The 17,841-nt window shown below is 49.4% G+C and overlaps 1 protein-coding gene across 1 annotated transcript; it reads right to left on the bottom strand.

The window, feature by feature from the left end:
• Nucleotides 1-7,523: 7,523 nt before the first annotated feature.
• Nucleotides 7,524-17,344, bottom strand: LOC135364031 (putative neuroblastoma breakpoint family member 5). Its single transcript, XM_064587509.1, has 6 exons — nt 17,167-17,344; nt 15,145-15,241; nt 12,073-12,287; nt 8,904-8,955; nt 7,886-8,009; nt 7,524-7,541 (listed from the first exon to the last, which is right to left on the bottom strand). Exons 1-6 carry the CDS (start codon nt 17,342-17,344, stop codon nt 7,524-7,526), a joined length of 684 nt encoding a protein of 227 aa, XP_064443579.1.
• Nucleotides 17,345-17,841: the final 497 nt, after the last annotated feature.

Raw genomic sequence — 17,841 nt, 5'->3', positions numbered from 1 at the left:
TCCACTTGATGGCCCTTGGTGACAGGGAGCCTGCATCGGAGCTGAAGCAAGAAGAGATTTCAATGGGCTGAATCCCCGGGCTCCATAGCTGAGCACTCCCAGACCACCCATGTCTGATGTCCCCGCCTGTCAGTGAGACCACCCTGCGAGCAGGCACAAAAGCAGACGTCATGTGTATGAAGGAGATGTCACCGTTGTGTCCCAGCCTGGGGCTGCTGGGATGGCAGGTGCCCAGCCTGCAAAGTCCCTGAGGTGAAAATCCTCCCCTTGACCCCACAGGGCCTTTGGATGGGCACACGAGCTCATGCCTATCATTCTGTTAGTAGTAACCTTGGTCCTACAGCCTAGAGAGAAGGTCCTAGAGAGGCCTCAGGACATGGGGAGGAGTTGCCGGTGTGTACCGGAAACAAAAAGAACAGGGAAGGAAGTTCGGCCTCGAGGCTTCGGGTACCACTAAAGAAGGGAGTTGCAAAGGGGACCTCTAGATGCTTCAGGTACCACTAGAGAAGGGACCACGGACAAAGTTATGGGAACTTTTCACAGCTCCGGAGGCTTTTGAAGTTTCTCCTCTGCACTATTTGATTCCCTTCCCCCATCCACACATCTATATTCGATATATTCCATTGCCATTGGGGGAGGCGCCAACAGCTCTAAGTAATGTAGCAGGGGTCTGAGTCCCTTTGGAAACTTCCAGGCCAGAGGTGCTACAGGATCAGACTTGTGGGTCTTCAGGGAGGGCATACAGCGCCCAGTCCTTGCATCACACACTCCTCAGTGAGGTCTGGGCTGCAGTCCCTAATCAAAGGTGCTCAGATTGCTACTGTGAAGGGAGTCCGTGTTCTCAGAAAGGGGGCTAACCAGAGACTTGCCACAGCCTCTCGCCAGAGCAGGTCAGCCTCAGGAAGGCCGTGGCACCTCCCTGCCGTGGGCCCTGGTCCCCTGTGTGCATCTCCTTCTCACCAGTCTGTTCACCTGTCACTACAAATGGTTTCCAAGAATCTGTGACTGATTAGTCTCCCTGGCAGCACCCTGTATCTCCTCTCACCATGGATTCCCCCACCTCCTTCTATCTGCTCTTTTCGGCTGCCCTGTCGATGCCCCCAAGTCCTGTCTTCCCACAAGCCCACCGTGCTGGTGAACACTCACTGCCCTCTCTGCTGCACACAGTCCACTCCTCACCCTGCCTCTGGTGTCCCTCGATCTTATGGTCCCTCTCTGTCCTCCAGCATCACTTCTCCCAGCCCCACACCAGGTGTCTCCCCAGCTCCCAGGTCTTCTGCCACAAACATGTCTCTCGGATCGGTGGGCTCTCCATCAGTCCTCGAGGCACAGTGTACTAGCCATTCATAATTGAGGACATGTCATAACATTTGATGATACTTCCTACTGGGGGAAAGGCTAAATCCTCTGCAATTAGCACATCTGGTTGGGGAAGGAGTTGTCAAAACCAGGTTGCCCATTCTCAAACGTTATCTTGAATGAAGGTCTAAGTGTGTTTAAAGTTATCACTCCTAATGTCCTCATGTTCTTTTACGGCTCTTTTCTCAACTGCCAGGCTTCATTTAATCTACTCATACAATATGCTTTGCAAATGCAGAAGAAAAGGGAAAATATTTTATCAAACTCTGAAGGACTGCCCACTATTTTTAGTTTGGCTGGTGGGGAAAAGCCCTAGAGCAAAGATGAGGTTGGCATTTCGGGTGAGACTGGACTGTTTCTACAGGGTTTCTCCCTGTGCAGGGAGGATGGGGCCGGGTAGCCCTCCTGCGACCCTGCTGCTGGAATCACAGCCCATGCCCACTGTTCACACGCTGCCGTCGGAACCCGCACCTGGACAGACAGTGTCTAATGTAGACGCTGCGTTCACTCATCTCAGCCCATCCACGTGGGTGAATTATGCCCCCCTGGTCCAGGGTGAATGGAAGGCCATATCACACACACCTGCCTTCTGAGACATGTGTCTGAACCTTTCTCATCCCTGCCCCGATGGGAACCCACACCTGGCCGTCAGCATCTCAGAGAGAACTGCGCAACCTTACAAGGGTGCCAGGCAGCCAAGGGAGGAGCCTCCATGCGCCCCCTGGTGGCAGCAGAAAAGGCCCGGGACCCCTCAGCCCTGATTGCTTTTGGATGGAGAGCCTCTTGGAGACGTTCATCTCCCGGAGGGGCTGGATGAGCCACTGGCTCTGCTCACACCACAGACTGACTCACAAGGTAGGAGTTGGCGGATATGTGGCTGGGTCACAGGGGTCTTTCGGGCATTCTTGCAACATTTTTGTTTACATTTACAACTGTTTCAAATAATTTGGGACAAAAGCAGAGATGAAAGGGTGAGCCCCATCCCCACTTACTCCCTGACAGGACTGACTTGTGAGCAATGACAGTCTGATCTGGTGAGTCTGACGTCCCACTCCCCACTGGCCAGGGGTCTTGGGCAAGTGACGTGACTTTGGTGAGGCTCAGCACCCTCAGCTGTCACAGGAGATTCGGCGTGGACTGGAGAGTGTCCCTGTGGGGACCCAATGCTTCCAGCCTAACAGAGCTGCTGCTGAGCGGGCGCGGGAAAGAGCATGGTAGACAACAAAAGCAAAATAACTGTGTGTTTCATTTCTGCTTCCTGAGTTGCTATAATCTCGAGGAATCCTTTGCTTCTTTGCCCCTCGGGGAGGGATGGGAAACAGGGGAGAAGGTGGTCCTAGTGTGGAAAGGCTGTTACTGACCAAATAGGGTTGAGGGACAAAACCTTCCATGGCCAATTTCACTAGACAACATTGACATGGTAAGGAACATCATATACTCCTTGCTGCTCCTACAAGGTGATTTGATGAGCAAAGAAAGTCTCCTAACAATGCAAATGCTTCTCCAAGAAGGGAAGGCCGAAAAATAACCTGAGTGGGAAGCAATGGGAAATTGGGTTTTAGCCTGCACTCCTATGCGAGTGGGGCCCCAAGGGGGTCTTGCTCAGCAGGCAGCATGTTCTGAAGAATCTGGAGAGGGGAACAACTCTGCTTTGCTCCTGAATGAGGCCATACCCATGTCAGGTGCACAGGCCATTGATCATTTACAGGACTTACGCCACTGAGCAGACACGTGACTGAAAACATATCCACACGGGGGAGAAAACCACTGATGCTGCAGAAAGGGTGACAAGCACGCCATCCGTGGAGGATGGAAAACCAGGGCTAGAGCTTTGGCTTCACTGAAACCATACTGTACAGGCAGGACTCAATGCTCAGGATCTTCCATCTAAATGCTCCAGAGGAACGTAGTCACCCCAGGAACAAAAACTTTGAAATCAGCAACAATATCACAGATGCTACAGATAGGGAGCTGACTGGAAACCTGTGTGGAGAGCCAGAGAGTTTGCAGGAAGCACACAGGAAGTACAATTGGCAATAAAATTTCATGGGCAGCACAAGATTCTTCTGGAAAGAAATAAAAAGAGGCCTGTTACCCAGACGTCTCCAGGGGAGATAGTGGTGCCTGAGTTTTTGCCCTTTTCCCTCCATTTCTCCTCTCTAACCTGACTTGGTACCAACAGCCTGCACTTGTGAGGGGGCCAGGTGACAGAAGGTAGTCTGCGACAGAAGGAAAGGAAATTGGATCCACAAGATACCTTTTTTTTTTTTTTAAGTAGTCTCCACAACCAGTGTGGAGCTTAACCTGGGGCTTGAGTTCACAACACTGAGTTGAAGATCTGAGTGGATATCAAGAGCTGGATGCATAACCAAATGAACCACCTGGGAGTCCCAATGTTTTCAAAATTAAATCCAAGGGCAGAGTTCAAACCAGCTTGAGTCTACAGGGCCTATTGCCACGGGTGCATGTCTCAGCCTATTTAGGTTGTTGGATACAGAGAAGACAGGCTTCCTGGGAGCCCCAGGAACGTTGTGTCCCTCACATGGGAGTACTTACCATCTCCATCCAGACCCAGGAAGGTTTCCGGCTTATCAATTATGGATGAGGCATTTGTATACGGCCTCCAGGTGTCTGGCAGGTCATGGCCAACTGAAGAAGTCAAATAACATTCGTCCAGTGAGTCCTGTGGGACTTCATTCTCTTCTGCCACTGGCAGCTCCCTGGGGAACCTGGTGTTACAGGGAGGACAGGAGATGCAACGAGAAGGTTGAGTCAACACGGAGTCCCAGCTGGTGTTGTTGGCAGGGAGGAGGGACTGGTCACAGGAAACCAATGGGAATTCCCCATCAAGGGAGATGAACCATTCTGCCTCTCTCTGGGGCCAGAGTGTAGCTGCACTGGGGATAGATCAGGGAGGCAGGGAGAGAGTGAGAGCAGGAGGTGCTCAGAGCATGGCCAGAATGGGAGTTTAAGGGAAGCAGTCTGAACCACCCTGTGCACAAGAGTCACAACACACAGAACACTCAGAAAACAATAAAACCACCATCACACCGTTGCATACATTTTGTTGAAATTTACAGAAATCACCAAGACAACCCCAGACTGGCAGCATTGTAGAGTCCTGGAAAGCTCGTGTGTTCAACGCCTACTTGTCTAAATACTGAGACGTGAATTTTTTTTTTTACTAAACACTTTCCTTGCCATGAATTCCTGCCAACATCATAATGCGAAACCAGCAGCGACAGACGGGCATTTTGGATTGATCCAATACGAACAGTTCCTGTGATTGCTTAGGATACTTGCATCAATGGACTAGAGGTTCCTACATTTGGGAGGGATTAAGAAAGGGGCCTATAGAAGTACCACAGTGAAACAGAGAACATTGCTAATGGACCACGTTGTGGGTAGCTGAATGGGTAAAATAGGTACATTTAGCACTTTCTAAATTTGCCTAGATCTGAGATCACCATTGAATTAAAGCCCATGATTCTTCAGAGTTACCTGGGGTATATCCGGTCTTGGTCTTCCACCGAAAGATCAGTATGATTTTCTACAAACAGATACAGACAGGTCCAGTCATATTAAACAGAACATTTGTACATTAAAATTAAGTATCCGATACAACTAGTACATGGGCATAATTATCCTTAGTGGGGCAGCAGGATATTGTGAGAGAAAATCGTCCAGGAGGCCTCAGGTAGTGTCTTGGGATTGTGCCTTGGTTTGCTTTCCTAAAGCACCGGGCATGAGCTCCCTGCTGTGATAGAGCCACAGCTCAAGAGTCCGTGTACAGAGGGAAACATCTGTTTTGCCACAGATTCTGGGGGAACAGCTTACCTGCATTCGAAAAACGTACCGCCACCTTCTCTCATTACCTTATCCCATGAGATGCTCTAGGTGTGAGGGTTTAAGGGAATTTAGACCCAAAGACCAGACTGGTGGATGGAATCTGCAAACCCTCACATCAACAGGAATCTATTGTGTACAATCCTTTGTGCCACACAGACATATGAGCCATGCATGGGCAGGGGCAATGCCCAGGCTCAGCTTTGCTTCGGGGAAACATACAAGCAAGCTGATGGTAGAGGTGTTGATGTCCTGATACTCCAGGGATGACTCAGTCGAGACAGCCAACACGGAGGACACAGACACTGGGGATCAGTGCAGTCAAAGCAGGCAAACGACAAATCCAAAGATACAGGTAAGGCTGACAGCATCTTTGGACAGGCACAAATATTCAAGGGACGTTGTTCAGGTATGAAAACGAGAGCATCGCAGATGAGGAGACACATTTAAAGGAAATTAGGAACAAAGACACACCCCTCTGCATGTGCAGCAAAACTGAGTGTGAGTTTGTCACATCTGCCTTGACTCCAATGTCCTAACTTCTGTCAGGAGCCAGAAGCATGGCCTGAGATGAGGAACAAAGGGCAGGTCCCTGACTCACCTGATGTCTATGCTGAAAAGTCTATCCTAGAGCCTGACTCAGATCCCTATGTCTACCGGGCTTCTACACAGCAATGACACATCTCAGCGGAACCAGAGGCTGGGATACCAAAAATAGTGGGTCCACTTGGGAGTCCTGTTGGAGCTTTATCACCTTGACAATGGAGGACTCACTAGCTACTTCCAGAGAACAACAGATGTCCAGATCTTGGAATGAGTTGATGTCAGCCCTCCTAGAAGTCCCGTGGGGGTCAGACAGGTCAGGAAGTGCTGAGGAAGTCAAATAGCATTCATCCAGTGAGTCCCATGGGGCATCCTGCTCTTCCACCACCGGCAGCTCCCTGCTGAACCTGGTGGGGTGGGGAGATCTGAACATTAAGACAAGAAAAGTAGACACCCCAGCATCCTAATGGTTTTGATGGGCGGCTGCGGCGAATTACACTCATAACAAAAGGACACACCCATTATTGATGGCAAAAACTATCCTCCAGTGTGGCTGCTGTGGGGGCAGTAGACATAGAGAAGAGAAGGTGCCCAGGGCAGTGGCCACAGAACTAAGCTTCTGAACAACAAACTGAACTATTGTGGAATGGAAGTTTTGACTCACAACATGCATGGAGAATCCCAAAGTTGGCTTCAACACTTTGACATAAATTGTATTGACCAAGTGAACCCGGGAGTTAAAAAGCATCTTCAAAATGGAGAGATCTTGTGTCTTCAATGCCTCTCTCTCTAACTATTGTGACATGATGTGAATTTTATCCTAGATATTCTTTGGCTATAATATATCTTCAGTGTGGTAAGACCAAAGAGGGAGAGGCAGATATGCCTCTCACTCTGGTTTTACAAAAAGAGAGAAGAGGGGAATGCAGAGAATCCCAGTGACTGATTAATTCACCAAGTTCAACTGACTGCAGGTTACTGAAATGGAGGGGTCAATAAAAGGAACTTAACCATGTTACACAGTGAAGACACCCATCATGGTTAAAAGAGACTTTTTGTGATTGGAGAACGGATGAAATAAGTATGTTCGGCAATTCCTATTTTTCCCTCGAAATGCAGTCCTTCAGTTGAAGCACTGAAATAACAACCCATGAGTCTTCAGAGTTACCTGGGGCATATCTGGTCCTGGTCTTCTTCCTCCTCCTGATGGAATTGATTTTCTGGAAATATATACAGACAGGGCCGCTCATTAAAGAGATCCTTCTTGGTACGTTAATAATCCAGTGTCTCATGCTACCCACGCACTCAGATATGTTCAGTGTGAGAACAGGTTTAGTCAGAAGAGTATTTCAGGGTGCCTCCGATATTGTCTTGGGATAACTGGCTTGATTTCCCAGCCCGAGGCATTTGGAAAAATTTACATCGTCTAGGAGATTAGCATCACAGTTTCCCCTGTCGTAAGTCTGTGCAAGCACTTTAACTTCTCTTTTTCACACCAATTCTGGGGAGCCAGCCTCCCTGCATTCGAAAAGGATGACTGCAGCGTTCAGCCTTCTCTCATCAGATAGCTGGTTGTTGAAGGCTTAGTGGAATTGGTACATTGAGACTGAACAGATGGAATGCAACGACAAACCCTCCAATTCAAGTGAGTCTTTGGTGCTACTCAGAACATTGGCCCAATTCATGTGGTGGGAGAATGCCAAGGCACATCTGTGCTTCTGGAAACATAAACAAGCTATCAGTGGAGACACTTAGGGTGGTTTTCAGACAACCGTTTAGGAAGACAAGCCAACCTAAAGGAGACAGAGAATGGGACTAAGAACAGCAAAACCAGTTAACCCTGGACAAGAATGCCAAGTGACTGCGGCCAGCATAGATTCTTAAGGGACCCGGCTCAGAGATGAAGCCTAGAGCTTATTACAGGTGAAAAGAGACATGTCATCCACACTAGGTCTGACAGACACCTTCTATGGTCATGTGGCTGAGGTGAGTTGAGTTTGTGGTGCCTGCCTTGGCCCAACAACGACCTGACAGAGAAGCCAAGGTGACATGGGCATGCCCTGGGAGTAGGAAGAGAGCCTACAACATCCCTGCCCACTGGGATGACCTCTCTCGGCACAGCAGAGGTCTGGGGTACAAAGAAGAGGAGATCTTTGTGGGTGTCCAGGTGGAGCTTGATCACCTGGACAATGGAGTACTCACTGGTCGCTTCCAGAGAGGAACAGACTTCCAGTTCCTCAGGTAGGAAGATGGCGGTGCTCCTGTAAGGCCAGTAGGAGTCAGACAGGTCGGGAAGAACAGAATATGTCAAGTAGTGTTCATCCTGAGAGTCCCTTGAGATGTCCTGCTCTACCACCTCTACCAGCTGTCTGCTGAGCCTGCAGGGTGGGGACAACTGAAGATTAACCTAAAGGGATCTGAAATCATATGTCCTGTCTGGCTTGGATGGAAGGCAGAAAGGAGTGGTCAAGAAAGCAAAGAGAGGGAGGACCCATTAAAGAGAGAAACAACTCTTGTTTTTGTGGGACAAGTTGTGTTTGTCACAGGGGCAGCAGATCGAAGGACAAGTGCTCAGTGTACAGGCCAAATAGCAAGCTTGTGAAGAAAGAGACTGAATTATCTCTGTGCCGTCCAGTCATGATTCACAACAGACAGAGTCCCAGAATGGTGGCTTTCCCCCTTCCATTCAAATGGCATTGAGTTCTGCATGTAGTGGCCAAGCGTGGGCAGCTTTGGGGGCAGTCCACTGGCACAGAAATCTCATGCCAGGAAGGCCTCTTTCTCTGAACATTGTGGCATGATAGAATATGTTTGTCTACTTGCTGTGATATTTTCATGTTATGAACACGTCAACATGCGAAATCTAAAGGCAGAAAGCAGATGTGCATGTCTCTCTAAAGCACACAGGAGAGAATGAGCAAGCACAGCGATCCCTGTGCCATATTAGTTCACCTCGGTCAGCTGACTGTGGGTTACTCAACTCGAGAAGTAATTAAGAAATGGGAAGCAATCCAAGTACAACAATGAACACAGAGAACATTGTGAAAATGGATAATTTGTCATTGACCCAACGGATAATATAGTTTTCTTCAGCACTTTCTGCTTTTCCCTGGGTGACACTTTTGAATTCACAGCCCCCAAGTATTCAGAATTACCTGGGGGCAGCTGACTCTTGTCCTTTCAGCCCCTCCTGATCAATTCGGTTTTCTGCAAATAATGAAGAGAAAGAGTTACAGTAAGCAGATTCGCCTTCACAAATGCCCCCTCTATATCCTGCATAGCACAGGACAGAAAGAGAAGCACAGTACTAACAGGCAACTGTGAGAGTAATCATCCAGGAGGGCTTAGGTAGGGTTTAGGTACATCCAGTGTAAGCAATCACTGGGATTGTTCTCTTGAGTTATTAAACAAATGTCCCTGATAAAAGAGGCCATCATCACAGCATCCTAAATCTTGAGTCTATGCAGACGAACTGATTCTGTTTCCCAGAGATCCTGGGGAACTACCTGGCTGCTTCCTAGAGGATTGCTGCAATATTCAGGCTTTTTCCATCTGAAATGCTGTTGGTGAATGGTTTAGAGGAATAAGCCATTCAGATTAAACCAATGAACGGATTCTACACACCATCAAAGCAGAATAATCTTCAAAGCTACAAAGAAACAGGGGCCATTCATGGGGTAGGGAAGTTTCAGGATCATGCCTTGCTCCAGAGAAACATCCACTGTCCCATAGCAGTGGTCCAGTTCTGGTTCTCAGCTGACTTGGGATAAGACAAGTGAAGAGATAGACTAAGGGAAGAGAGTGAACCAGGGCAGTGCCATCTCCAAAGATATAGAAAAGGCTGCCAACAGCCTTGGCAGGCATCAGGAAATTCAGGGGCATGGTTTCAGAATGGAAATTAGAGCCTTTCAAGAGAGGACAAGAGCTGAATTCAAAATTAGGAGGTCTGGCAGTGACCTCCTGTGCCTGGGCTGGAGAGGTGTATCAGTCTGGCAGGGTGTGAGGAACAAGGAATATGGACACTACCTGGGGGACCACGTGGAATTCTAGCCCCTTTGGAATCGGAGCATTCATAGGCCATATCCAGAACAGACCCGAATTCCTGTTCATCAAATAGGAATTTGCCATCATGGCAAGACTGGTCGCTGTCACATCCTTCTTGCAGAGTTGAAGGAGTCAAAAGACATTCATCCACTGTGTCCTGTAGGAATTCCTTCTTTTCAACTTCCTGGGGCTCCGTGCTATGCCGGGTGAGACAAGAATGATAGAAGATCAAACCAGGAGGATCAGACACCGTGGATTCCTAGCTGGATTTGATGGGAGTTCTAGCGAGTGGTCACAGAAAGCCATGTGGCTGTCCCCTTGGAGGGGAAAAAACTATCCCCCTAAATAAGGAGCAGAGTGTGGCCTCCTATATGAGGAGCAGTGGGAGACAGAGTAGCAGATACTATGTGCACTGAGCTCATAACCAGGTGATAGAGGAGGAGACTAAACCCTCCCTGTCATACTCACGTCAAAATGATGCCTCCCATCACACAGAGGGAATCAAAACAAGTGGCTTCAACCCTGCTGCCTACGTTGCATTGACTTTTACATGCAGTGTCCAAGTGACTAAATTTCCTGAGGCCTTACTGACTCTCAGACATTCTGACTCCAAGGAACATTTTCTCAATATTTTGATAGGACATGCATTTATTCTTCAATTTCCTCTCTTGCTATCAAAAATCCTCCAAAAAAAAAAATCCTCCAACATGATGATGTCAAACAGGCACAAAGCTGATATGCATCTCACTTTGGGTTGAACCACACAGGAGACAACAGCTGATTACAGGAATCCCTGGGTTGGGTTAATGCATGTGTGTCCACTCTGTAGGTTATTCAACATGAGAGGGAGTAAGAAAGTGAGACCTACACAACTACCACATGAAAATAGATGACATGGTTAAAGGGCATATTCTGCTATTGACTGAATGGATGGAATAGTTCTAGGCAGCACTTTCTCTTTATCCCTGGATGTGAAGTCTCCAGAGGTCACCAGGAAAATTCATAGTCCACAGTCTTCAGCGTTACCTGGGGCACGTTGGGTGTTGTCCATTTCCTTCCCCAAGATCATCTTGCCTTTCTGAAAATAAGTTCCAAGACAACAGGTCACACTAAGGAAATTACACTACCCATATTACCAAAACAGTGACCACCCACACTGCAAGGAGATCAGGTTTCTCAGGGCAAGACCCTAGGGTTCTGGCAGGGATATTCCAGGATGCCCAAGGTTAAGTCTTTTTTTTTTTTTTTTTTTTTTTATTAGACAGAGAGAGAGTACAAGCAGGGAGAGCAGCAGAGGGAGAAGGAGAAGCAGGTTCCCCGCTGAGCAGGGAGCCTTATGTGGGGTTCAATCCCAGGACCCCAGGATCATGACCCGAACTGGAGGCAGATGCTTAACCGTCTGAGCCACCCAGGCACCCCCCACATTAAGTCTCAGGAGCAGTGCACAGGACTGCCCCTGACCTGCTGCGGAAATTCATTTCCTTGTCCCCTACAAAGTATCCCAATAGCCCCCTCCGATGGGAATCTGTAAAAAGAGTTCCTAATATATTTTCCCCAGAGGTCCTGGGGAAGAGTCCAAGCACCTTCTTGGAGTGTTGCTGCAAAATGGAGTTATTCCATGAGATACCATGGTTCTTGACGCTTCACGGGAATTAATACTTGAGACTAGACTAATGAATCCGTTGTAGAAACCCTCAAATCAAAAAGAATCTTTGGTGTTCTACGGACACAAAAGCCATTTGTGGTCTGACTGATGCCAGAGCCCGGCTTTGCTTCACAGGAACATACATACAAGGTAATGATACAGTTGTTTGCAGATGACCACTTGGCTAAGTTGAACCAACATCGAAAAGATAGTGCCTGGGACTGCGAGAAGTGAAACCAGGGAAAGCACCTTTCCTGTTATGCAGGCATGGGAGCCAACAACATTGGACAGGTCTAGGACCTCGAGAGATATTGATCCTAAAGAGAAAGTATCATTGCATGGGACAAAAGACATTTGATCCAAGGAGGGTATCTGACAACACTTTGTGGATGTCCTACTGAGGTGGGTAGAGTTTGTCGCCCCTGACATAGGTGCAATGGCCTGACCCGGGGGCCAGGGTGGCAGAGGCACGGCCCCTGCCTGGGATGGTTGAAGGCTCCCTGACCCACCTGATGTCTGTGTTTCCAAATCCATTATGTCCTGGTTTAAAGCAATGTGTGTCTGTAACGCCTGTGTATAGAGATGACCTTCCTCAGTGTAGACAAAGCATGCAGAACAAACAACATGGACATTACCTGAGGGACCACACCGAGTTCCATCCCCTTGGGTGTGGGAGCATTCACAGGCTAAATCCAGAGCAGAGCCGAATTCCTGTTCATCTAATGGGAATTCGCCATCACTGTAGGACTGGTCGCTCTCACTACCTTCTTGCAGAGTTGAAGGAGTCAAAACACACTCATCCACTTTGTCCTGTAGGATTTCCTTCTTTTCCACTTCCTGCTGCTCCATGCTGTGCCGGGTAGGACAGGAATGACGGGAGATCAAACCAGGAGGATCAGACACTGTGGCTTCCTAGCTGGCTTCGATGGGAGTTAGAGGGAGTGGTCACAAAAGGCAAAGGGCTGCCGGCTGGAGAGGGAACAAGCACTCCATCCTACAAGAGGCAGAGTGTGGCTGCCTGGTGCTGGGAGAGTAGCAGCAGCAGATCCTCAGAGCTCCGGCCACAGAAGCACTGACCAGGAATGAGACTCCACCATCCCAGTAGGGTGCAGTCACAACATGAAGCACAGATGGAGAGCAGACCAGGGGTAACCACCACGTGCCTGAGGTGGGGTGACTTTAACATAGATTGATCAAGTGCTTACAGCTCTGGAGTCCCTGTAGACTTTCTAGGCACCTTGGTATTAATAGTGTCACATGACACCCCAAGTTTTTGGGTTTGGGCTAGGTACTTCTCTTGGTGTTTAATTTTGCTAGTTGTCTGTTTTCCAATTCCTTGGTTAGCTACCTTCCTACCAAGGACCTTAGAGAACTGTATAGGAAGTACATATGCATCTCCTCTCGGTGTCCATTTACAGGAAAGAATGGGTATTTTGTACCCACGGGGAATCCTAAGGCTGGTGAATTCTTCTTGGTCTTACAACAGCCCAGAGACCACAGACAACCAAGCTAACAGGGCCATCCTTTGTGGATCATCTGCAGTTTCGCTTATCCTTGCATCTGACATCTGTGACCCTCCTGACCTCACTCACTCTACTTTCTGAGACCCTGTCCATTTTTACCCACACGTTATTGGTTCCTGAATATTCATTGTCACCTGGGAGTGAGGGTTTCTTGTTCTTCTTCATCCTCCTCATCCTCATAATTCTCTGCAAATAAATTCAGAAATGTCCCGTCAGCTATTTCCCATATCAGCACTCTAAACACAGTGGCTTCTATGGCCCTAGAGACATAAGGGTCTATGCATGACTAGGTACCCTACTGAGTTTAGGGCACTGTCTTTCAGAATTGCTGTGGCATGGATTTCTGATGCATCAGGCAGTGTGTCTCTGATTCTGAAGATCAGCATCCCTGAACCTGGGCAACAGGTTTTACTGTCTCTTGTTGTCCATCTCAGGGGATGCTTCTCAGCTTGACCTCTGCAAACTGTGTCTCGCAGCGTGCTGCAGGTCCCGCCATGGCTACAGGCTCTCTGTACGTTCACAGCTCTCACATAGAGCCTCCTCCTTGCCCTCATGGCAGGACAACCACCCTGTCCCTCATCCCTCCACCAGGGACTTCATGGGCCCCCATGGGGGCTTCAGTGTGATCAAGGGGACATCTGTCTACGAAAAGTGTTCCAGTCTAAACAGCGCGCCCACCTCCAAGTCCTACTGCATCAAGTACCTCGTCCAACTCCACACGGTCAGGAGCTTTATTTTTTCCTGAAGGGCATTCATGAATTTTCCCTATCTCATCACTACAGTGTCAACAGGTTATTTGATATACATTACAGATGAGGAGACTAATATGGAGAAAGTTAAACTCACTTTCTCGCCCACAGTTCATACAGACCGCGCTGTGTCTGGGAACCTCCCACTTAGTGCAGGGACCCTTGCACACTAGCAAGCATCCTCCTGTCACATTCTGCTTTCTGGGCTCAAACACCGGTGGAGGCTGCCTCCTGCGCCAAACGCTGCATTCCTTCAGGGAGGAAGCAGACACGTGGAGCACCATGACCTCCACCCTGTGCATTTCTCCTCTCCGTTACCACCTTCCAGTCCCGGTCCTCTCACGGCCCCACGCGCGATGGGGAACCCATGACAGCTGCTGCAAACAGCGTGAGGGCAGGTGGGGAGTCTCTTGTGAGCCCAGGGCCTTGGGGCAGCTCAGGGCATCAGGGTCTGTGGCCGCCTTACCTGCGCTGAGCTTTCGGACAAGGCACTTGGGCAGCCTGCGCCCCTCAGCCAGTTGCTCTTGGAAGCCTGGCCCTTGGGGATGCTCAGGGTCACCATGGGTTAGGAGGTCCTCGAGGTGCTTATTGAGTAGTTGGGAAACGTCTTTCCCTTCCCATAACTTCTGATACAAATGGGTCAGCTCTTTAAGTAGGATATGACATAGCCTAAGGTGGGAGAGAGAGAAAATTTTAAAATGCAAAGAGTTGAACAAAGGATTATAAGGGCTTTCGTGGATATTTCTGGCAGTATTTCCCCAAAGGAGCCCTCGAAGCCGAATTCACACATGTGAGGTGACCTGCCCGTGGCAGAGAAAGAAGAAGGTAAATCAAGGCCTCCTGTGTATCAGACATGCTCCTGTGAGGCCCTGCACATCCCTTGCATCGTCTCCTTCTGTAAAGAGAGCCAGGGGTCCTCTTAAGCACACGCCAGAGACATGTCCCTTCAGCTGCTCAATTCGGGGACACCCATTTCCCTGGAAAACTACATATAGGGCAGCGTGCAGTTAAAGGACACAGCGCCAGACACAGAAGGGTGGACAGGACAGCTGCTGTGAACTGGTGAGCTCAGGAGAATGGCAGGGTCAAGAGGACAGCATTGTCTGAAAGAAAGGATGACAAGCTGTGGTCAGCCAGCTCGTGACTCTGTGAAAGGTAAGTGAGGTGGTGATCTCACAACACTGTGAATGTGTTAAATGCCACGAATTATTCCCTTGAACTTGGTGACTTTGATATTTTTTTCAAAGGAGAGAATGAAGCTCTGAGTCATGGGAGTCCATTATTTACCAATCACTGTTGTCTTAGTTGTTTTAGAAACATTTGAGTCACATCCCTGCCATGACGTTTCTGCCCTTTCCTGGCCCAGACTTGTTGCTGCCCCAAGTCAGAGATGCCCACGGCTTCCCTGCAGCCTCCCACACGGAGCCCTCCTTACCTGAGGTTCTCAGCCACCGTGTCTGCCCGCTTCCCCTTCTCAAACCGCACCTTCTCCCCCAGCACGGATTCGATGATGTCGGTGGACTCTTCACACTCTGAGAAACAGAGATGCCTGCCTCAGTGGAAAGCTGGACATGCTTCTGTGCGTGCTGCCTTCACGGGACGAGTCAGGGACCATCCCGGGACAAATGGAACCCTGGCCACCAGGCTCTGCGCTGGGAGCTCCACATCTCATTCCTCAGCCTCCCAACTCCAGGGCAGTCGATTACTCCCTGTTGCAGATCCCAGGAAAGAAGAGCCCCAAGGCACAGAGAGGAACTGGACACGGTGATGAACTGGTATGTGGTGGAGTCAGACTTCGGGTTCCCCTGATCATGGCCACCCTAGCAAGCCTTGCAGCCTCCTAAGTAAAACGCTGAGCAGGGACATGACATAAGCCCCCCAGGGCTACAGGACCGATGGGTCCCCTGAGCTGGGATTTCTCTACTGAGCAAGTATCTCAAAGGTAAAAATTCCTCCGGTTACACTTGTGGAAACCACAATGCATAAAACCAGAAGCACCTGAAAGGAATATGGCCAAATCCTAATACAGTTTGTGTTATGAGAAGCAGTAGAATATGAACAGAGTTACATGGTTCCACGCTCTGCTCTTAGAGCTTTACAAGAAATCACTCAGTATTCATTCGGACTCAGAGAAGTAGGTCCCACACCAGTAACACCTTAACAAGGAGAAAACTGAGGCACAGGACGATGGGCGGCATGGATTTGAGTCCAGGAAAACTGGCGCGGGGCCCATGCTCTTCACCCCTGTGCTCTGTTACGTCCACCCCAAGCCCTCGGCTGACATCTATTTGCATCATCTTCACAACTGGTTTCCCACAGTTATGTGATGATTTTCAGGAAAGTTGTGAACAAAACTTTGCTTGTCCTTCCCTGGAAGCTCATCATCTCTTCCCTTTCCTAAAGAGCAGGCCTCAGTTTTGACTTTTGTCTGCATCACTCATTTTTAATTATACCTCCCCTGGTTCTACTGAAAGCAAATTGTGAGAAAATGACCAAAATTCGGGCTCAGAGTTGTCAGGATTCCTTCCTATCCCTCGGCTTTGCACGTGCCCCGTTCTCATGATCCTTCTGTCACCGCAGGCCCCTCCTAATGAACAGGCAGCTGAGCTCCCCATTTCAGGCTGCCTGTGGGGGAGGGCCTGCCCCACACCCTGCCTTGGGTGGTTCCCCGGGATGTGGTCTCCCCCACTCACCCTCATTCTCACTTGGCCACGTGTCTCCTGGCCCAGGCCTGGACCTGCTGGCCATCCTGCATCTCTCAATGTTCCCCAGCTCAGGGAGAGACAGAGGAGGTAGCACCGATTGTCTGATGTCCCCTGAAACACCCTCAACCTTACCACTGGGTATCAAATGGCCTCCGTGGACTCAGGAAGCAGAGCCTGTCACGGGTTCCCTCTCACCAGGGGAGTCCCTGTTTGGATGGCGTCACTCATGGACACGGTTTCAGGGGGGAAAGGAGACCTCACTTCCGTCTCCTTGAAAGCAGGTAGTGTCACCTGCTACCGTCCCCCCTCCCCGCCTCCGTGCCCATGGGTCCCATCAGCATGTTTCCCCAGTGTAACCATCTCGGTGCTTTACCAGTGAGACCTTAGAGAAGCGGGACCTGAGAGAGTTCCTTAGTCCCTGACACTTAGGCCAGCAGTGATGCAGGATCTGATACGGCACAGAGACCATCCTGAGAGGACCAGGCATTTCTGTGTCTGCACCAGGACGCAGCAATAACTGGGATGTTCACTCTAACCCCACCTGACATGTCACTGTTAACCTATTTGTCTTCAGTTGTCCCATCCTCAGCAAACTGAGGGTAAATACCCACTTCTACCTTTCCCAGATTGTGGTCAGATGAAATTTATCGTGACACTGGAAATAGAGAAGACAGCATCTGGAGAGGTTTTTAGTTTCTCAGAAGGAATACAGACAGCCATCACTTTGGAGACCATGACCTTGTAGGACTTACTGTATTTCTGCAGCTGGTTGGCCAGGAAGTAGGCAGTAGCTTCGGATATCAGGAATTTCTCCTTGAGGTCTCGGAAGTCCTGCTGGCTTTTTTCCAGCTGGGATTGAAGCTCCTGGTTGATTTCCAGGAGGCTGATTTCTGCCCCTGGATCAGACAGAGGGCCAAGAGGTGCTGCCATGGTGACGTGTGGCCGAAGAGGAAGAGCTGGGGACTGAGGAGAAGAAACCCAAACACATGATGGGTTAAAAACCAGTGAAATCAAGTAGGTTTAATCAGGCCTGAGGGGTGAGGGTACAGGAAGTCTTTACTTACTGTTGGGAACTATTGGAACAACACCCCACAGCTCTTGAGAGTCGGTAACCACAAAAGCAAGGTTCAAGATGCCAGAGCTGAGAGCCGAAGGCCCTGCCCCTAGCTCAGACTCCAACCGGAACCACAGAGGGAGCCCCCAAAATGCCAGGTGACGGTCTGCACTTGAAGTAACAGAATTGGAACGTCCGGGGTGTCATGGAACCTGGGGAGCTGCTGCCTTCCTGTTGCCGAGGCCATGTGGATACACAAGGCTGCCTGGTCCCCCTGAAGGTCCCCACTGATGGGGACCACCCCTCACTGGCCACTCTCTCTTGTTGTCTACCCTTGTGCTAATACCACACTTCCCATCTCTTTCTAAAACAT

This window comes from Mirounga angustirostris, unplaced genomic scaffold (genome assembly GCF_029215605.1).
Source record: "Mirounga angustirostris isolate CCGP_5_RB_7025 unplaced genomic scaffold, mMirAng1.0.hap1 SCAF_4, whole genome shotgun sequence".
NCBI lineage: Eukaryota > Metazoa > Chordata > Mammalia > Carnivora > Phocidae > Mirounga > Mirounga angustirostris.
This window is presented reverse-complemented; position numbering and strand designations above follow the sequence as displayed.

Excerpts from the sequence above, each read along its gene's own strand:
- LOC135364031 (XM_064587509.1), bottom strand. The coding sequence starts at position 17,344 with ATGGCAGCACCTCTTGGCCCTCTGTCTGATCCAGGGGCAGAAATCAGC. Across the intron at positions 8,956-12,072 it reads AACTCGGTGTGGTCCCTCAG|AAAACCGAATTGATCAGGAG; the intron begins GTAATGTCCATG and ends CATTATTTGCAG. Across the intron at positions 8,010-8,903 it reads CAAGAGTCAGCTGCCCCCAG|GAGCACCGCCATCTTCCTAC; the intron begins GTAATTCTGAAT and ends CTGGCCTTACAG.